Genomic DNA, 6,000 nt, shown 5'->3' with positions numbered 1-6,000 from the left:
CACCTATATTCAGTCCCTGATTTGAGATTTAATATTTTTATTCTTTTTATGATATAAAAAAGCATTCAGTTCCACCTTTAGCTACTATCCTAGGGCTGATTCTGACTCTGTTCCATCACATGGTGCTGTCTGGACAAGCACTATCCCCAGCAAGTACAGTGGCAGTTTAAGTTTTCACTCCCTGGGTGTGAAACCAGGAGCTCCTGACCCAGGAGACACCACAAAGATTAATAAACTCCCTCCCCACACCAGCACCCTTCCAAAAAAAAAAAAAAAAAAAAAAGCCATTGCACAAGAAATTTCTCTTTTGCAGTTGGCATGGGTCCACACCAGCAATTTGCTGGCTGGCTTCATAGAGCAGCATCTTTTTGAAGCCTTGCCTACTTGGAAGCCTTAGCTTCAGGCCCCATTCAGACCAGAGAGCTCCTCAGCTCAGTTATATCCCTGATTTGTTCTACCAGTCAAATATGGAAATACAGACAGTGAGCCACTGGGTAACGACCGACCAGCATGATAACCCATAAGCAGGGATGGAAAGGCATGGTTACTGCTAGCAGAGTTCTTTCCTCCCACGCCCTGAGGGAGGGCGAGGTCAAGGGCGGTATATTTTAATAACATCTTTGATGACCCGTCGGCAGATTGGGCAGCAGGCATTGAGTTGCTTCTTCAGCTTAAGACCACAGGTGTTGCACAGGCACATGTGTCCGCAGGTGTAGATCACAGTGTCCACTTCACAGTCGAAGCAGACAGTGCACTCCCCGTTCTTACTGCTCGAGGCCTCTGGAGGGGGAAAGACGGGAGAGACGGGGGGACTCAGAGGGGAACTTGGAGCAGTCACTGCAAAGGAGAGGGCGGGAGAAAGGGAAATGTTACTCAACAGCAAGAATGGATCAAATCAGAGGGTTTGATAGTTATACTGTATTATTAGCCACACACCCACTTTAATCATTTTTCCTAGGTATTTCCCTCAACCTCCATCCTTAAATCCTATTGTATGAGCCCTGTATTACGTGTTCAAATAAGAGATTCTGGTTTACACATCTGGTTACAAGCACATGGTGCGTGTCCATTCACAGCCTGCCATGAATTTTAAACAGCTGCATGTTTACCTTGCCCTTAAGAGTGAAGCATCACCTTCACAGAATTGTATATCTGGGTTGGTACACAGCACCCTGAGTCTTTCAGAAGGCCCTACTCTCAAAGGAATGTGGCTAAGAGTCAACTCTCATGAAGCGATGAGACGTATTGTCATGGTGGCATTTCTGGCTGGGAATGCAGCACTGTACTTCGAGCTACAAGTATTTGCCAGTTGTATTAGAGGGTGAGAAGTTCTTGGGAATCTGCCTGAGCTTAAGACAATAGCACTTTGCGCAGTGTTTTCAAGGTGGAAAGTGCTAGCCACACAGTGACTGATCCTCACCCTGGGAGGTGGACAAGAAGTATTTCTGTACATAGTAGAGAAAACCAGAAGAATTTAAATGGTTTTTGGGGCCACAGAAAACATACTGGAGATCTGGGATCAGAACTTCCTGGCTCCCAGTTCCACTGAACTGCACTGTCCTGAAAATACATGTTCCTGCTATTTTGTACATGGTCTCAGAATCTTGCCCTTATCCCTTTATTACCCTCTAGGCTGTCATACATTAGGAGTAATGAGTATTACACCAGCGAGCAACAATTCTAACTAAGGTAGACAAGACAACCTGCTGGGTTTTTCTTGTTTGTTTCCTGACCAGGACAATGACTATGTGTCTTCCAAGCTGCAGGGGCGCACCACAAAGGCCTCCCTTACCTAGTGATGACTCTGAAGCAGATGAGGACCTATTCACGCTGAAGGCCATATCTGAGTCACTGTCATACTGTGAGCCTCCAGGGGATCCTGAGGGAGAGGTAGTCCCAGGACTGGACTGGACAGTGCCTGCAAGTACAACCGAATTCAGTCAGTTACAGGTGGAATGGACCTCCCAAGCATCATCAGTGCTAAATAACCCGACCAGCAGCATCTCTGCTTCACTATGCGGTAGATCATGCTTTGTAAAGAAATAAACTCAGTTTCCGAGTTCAGGAATTGCTATTACTTAGCAATTCTAATTTTATTTATTTAAAAGATGAACCTCTGTCTTGGACTAGAGTGTGCTGGACATGCTGCTGAGGACAGTGCTTGTTCCCAGTTCATTCAGCCTGTCTGCTACCCTCCTGATCTGACTAGGAACACCTGTCTGAGACAGGAGGCTGCGATTATCTCCCTATTTAGTTTAAGTTGAACATCTTTTCAAGCAAAGACAACTAAGCAGCCAGTGGTTGGTTGCCTGAAATCAACCTTTTTTTGCAAAGGCAGCCAGCCTCGTCAACTTGGGAGTTGAGAGGAAAATATTTAAAGCTACATCCAACACAGACTAAGCAAAAGTTTAAAGAGCTATAGCTATGAGACCTTTAAATGGAAGGTGCTTTAGGATAATAATCAAAGTGCCGTCCAATACATGGAGCCACTGGGATATGTTATTTCCACTTAATTTTAAAATAATTAGTCTGCTTAGGGCAACAAGGGATATTGCTGTTCAACTAGGAACATTTTGCATCATGTCAATGGAAGAAAAGTTTGAGAATTCTCCATCAGATACTGTAGAGCACTGAAATTAACCATGTCCTGATAATGACTCACTTGAGGTCCTGTGCAACTGACTATTCTGTGCTTCTAAGCGGAGTATTTACAGGCCAAATTCTGTGCTCACAGATCATTCCCAGTGAAGCTACCAAAAGTTGCGTGCACATATATATCTGAGGGTGAAACTGAGCACTTGGGTTACTAAAAATGCATATAACATTTTTTACAACCGTAATATTTACTTAGAGACAAGGCTCGATTCTCTTCACATACAAGCTGGTGTAAATCAGAAATAACAAATGAAGTCATGGTGACGTTTTAGGGTATGTCTACACTGCCCTGTTAGCCTGAGTGATTGACACCTAGTTCTGTGTGGCTTACACTCAGGTTTGCCTAGCCATAATTTGAGCATCCTCACTCAAAGCCTTACCCCGTTACTGTGTCCAAACTATGTCTTCACTGGCTCGAGTCTGTTTAGGGGCATATCTCAGGGTGCTTTGTGCTGAGATGCTCTAGGATTCTTTCCTAGTTAACTCTGTCAATTGCAGGAGAACCTGTCTGTCTCACAAAGGGAACAGTGGGAAGGGTCTCTTGGAGGACTATCAGCACTCAAGTGATCTTTCCTGAATCTTTACTGCAAAGTGGGTGGGTTCCAGCCCAAACTAAAGTACAGCTTGGGCTTTAACCCACCCCACAGCCTTGCAAGCAAGCAGGGTTCAAAACATAAACAAACACATGCTTCAAGATTTTATGTCTGGATGGTGGGGGTGGGCAAAAACACACGTGGGAGCACAGGCTAAGAGTACAGTGTAGACATACCCTTAGAGGCACCTGCTCTAGCTAGAGAATAATAAGCTGCAGTCATTTTTTTCTGCCTCATGCATCCAAACTGAAACTCCCACTTAAAGTTCCGGCCAAAGAATTGCTGTTGATTGCCCAGGGCACATAGAAGAAATAGCAGAGTTAAATGTGCAGAGGAAAGAGCAAGTTTGCAGTGCTGACAGAGAGCCTCAATTTAACTGAGCGAATTGCGTCTAGATGGAGCAGAAAGATGTGACCTCCAAAGCACTCTTTCCTTTTTAAAGAGCACAGATGTATTCTATAGCAATGGTCTAAAGTGTGACGTCTGACAATGAGTTACTGCAGTGTTTGGGGAGATACCATCTAACAGTGTGATGTACATTAAAACCACTGTTGATTTATAAAAACAATATGTGCCAGTGAGTTCAGAGTTCAATACCCATTGGCAGGACTAGTGGGTTCATAAAGATTCTCTTGTGAAAAGTATTAAAATACAGAAGAGCTTAGCATTAGCCCATGCAACACCATAAGTCTCATCCAATGGCCTTACATGTGAAGGATAATACCTGTGTTATTTCTTTCTATTTATAAACACAAGAACCCATCTTATTACATGCTTGATAGCGCTGACCACCCTCACTAAGGACCAGATTGTGAGCTGCTTATTCAGTGGTGCTCTCCTCCTCACAGGAGCATTGCTATCGAAGCCAATGTCACCAATGATTGTGAAAGGCTCACAATCTGGTGAAATTTCACAAGACACATGTCCCTTCACATTACTTTTAGGCTGCACTTACCTAATATTTTGAGCTGGTTGATTACACCATGGATTGTGAAAAACACCCAGAGAGATTGTGAGGTGTCCACGCACATAAGCATCCCTCGGCTGACTCCATTCATCCCATGGTGCACTTCTCCATTTGGCAAGACCATGAAGCTGAGGATGTCGCCGCTGCTGAAGACTGGGAATGCTCGGTAAACCACCCAGTACTCCTTGCGGTCCAAGAGAAAGTCCGGATCCGCTGGGAGCTCAGTTGTCCGTAAAGTACCTGGATCACAAGAAGTGATGCCAAACGAAAGGGCCCCATGATATGGCAACCCTAGGAGTCCTATTTCCACAAAGAGGCTTTCACCAATGTGCAAAGGCCGGTCAGAAAACACCAAAGTCCTATTGCTTTCTTGCCAATTGGTGCACGCCACCATGCGGTCCTGAGAAAAGGTAACATCAGGCCCGCGGGTGGGGTGGAAACGCAGATCTGTATCCAGAAAGGCAGGCACACCCTGGGCACGCTGCCGCCTGTTTGGGCAACAGGGGATTATGTGGTTATCCACTGAAAGCCCCGGCACCCGACTCAAATTTAGGTTAGCAATTTTGGCCACCACTTGGTTGTTCTCCAGTTCGTTGTTATTGAAGTTGGCAGAATCGTGACTGCTCTGAGGAAGGCAAGTGCTCAATCGTGCACTACTGAGGTGGGCGGAGGTCATGGTCTCTGCAAACATGCTATCTGTGAGACAATTATGAGAACAAGCTGCATTAGATTCAAGTATTTCCCCCCCACACTCACCCTCCCCTACAGGTCAGCTATATTTAGCTCTCCTGCAGGCCTCTGCTCACTAACCATCAATGAGAAAGTGAATGGTGTTCAGCCACTGATTTTTGATGGAGTACGTTAGAGAAACTTATCTGCAACCACCACCAATGATGGAAATCAGATGTCAGCTGCATGGCTGCATCCCTGGGTTATCTCAAGAGTAGCAAGTGCTATAAACCTTATTAACTGAAGTGGAAAGTGCTTACACTGGTAAAAACAGGGTGACACAGTGAAAAGACAGGCAGCTGCGATAAGGGGGGTATAAAGGCTTGAAACCACTCCATAAAATATAATTCTCCAGTTCTGTCTGCTTTAATGAGAAATGTCCCAATCCCCCCGCGCCTCCTGCATCCCAAACTTCCCTCCTCCCCACCCCGTATTCACATAAGGGTGATGGGAAAGGTAATGCAAGCATAATACATTAATTTTACAGTCCATTTCATAACTATGAAAAATACATGTGAACGCAGACAAATTACCCCCCAAAAAGTTTTTTTTTTTTTAAAAAGAAATGTGTTTGCTTTAACAAAGAGGTCACTGTGCTTTGAAACACATGAGCAAATCACAGGCTCTGTCAGAGGACCACTTCCCATTTGCTACAGTCTTATCAAGAGACTAACTATAACAAATGTTTATGACCCAGAAACATTAAGACCAAGATCATGTTCAAAGTTGATATTGTGCATTGATTCCTGTCAAGAGCTGGTCATGAAAGCTATAACTAATATATATATACTTTAAAAGGGAGGAAATTATTTTGATTTTTAAAAAGTCCTCTTACAAAGCAGGGTGAAATCATGGAAGCTCTAGTCTCAGAAACCGAATGTGCACTTCAGCCACATGCAACTCCCTGCTGCCTGTGTATATATTTACTTCTTAGGCAATTATATTAAAACCCAGACTAAATACAATGCATAAGACATCAAGACAGAGTGAGCAAACCATGATTCAATTCATTCTCAAAGATGGAAAAGCACCAGCATCATCCGTGCTATCTGCTAC

General features: G+C 44.2%; 1 protein-coding gene across 2 annotated transcripts in view; it reads right to left on the bottom strand.

The window, feature by feature from the left end:
* Positions 1 to 277: 277 nt before the first annotated feature.
* NEURL1B (neuralized E3 ubiquitin protein ligase 1B) overlaps positions 278 to 6,000 on the bottom strand; it is a 212,544-nt gene continuing 206,821 nt past the window's right edge. For both annotated transcript variants that reach the window (XM_073358160.1, XM_073358161.1), the window contains exons 3-5: positions 4,204 to 4,911; positions 1,793 to 1,918; positions 278 to 837 (exon numbers count right to left, since the gene is read on the bottom strand). In XM_073358160.1, the coding sequence (XP_073214261.1) occupies positions 593 to 837; positions 1,793 to 1,918; positions 4,204 to 4,911 (1,079 nt within the window). In that variant the 3' untranslated portion in view covers positions 278 to 592. The remainder of the gene's footprint in view (positions 838 to 1,792; positions 1,919 to 4,203; positions 4,912 to 6,000) is intronic.

Source organism: Lepidochelys kempii, chromosome 8 (genome assembly GCF_965140265.1).
Source record: "Lepidochelys kempii isolate rLepKem1 chromosome 8, rLepKem1.hap2, whole genome shotgun sequence".
NCBI lineage: Eukaryota > Metazoa > Chordata > Testudines > Cheloniidae > Lepidochelys > Lepidochelys kempii.
This window is presented reverse-complemented; position numbering and strand designations above follow the sequence as displayed.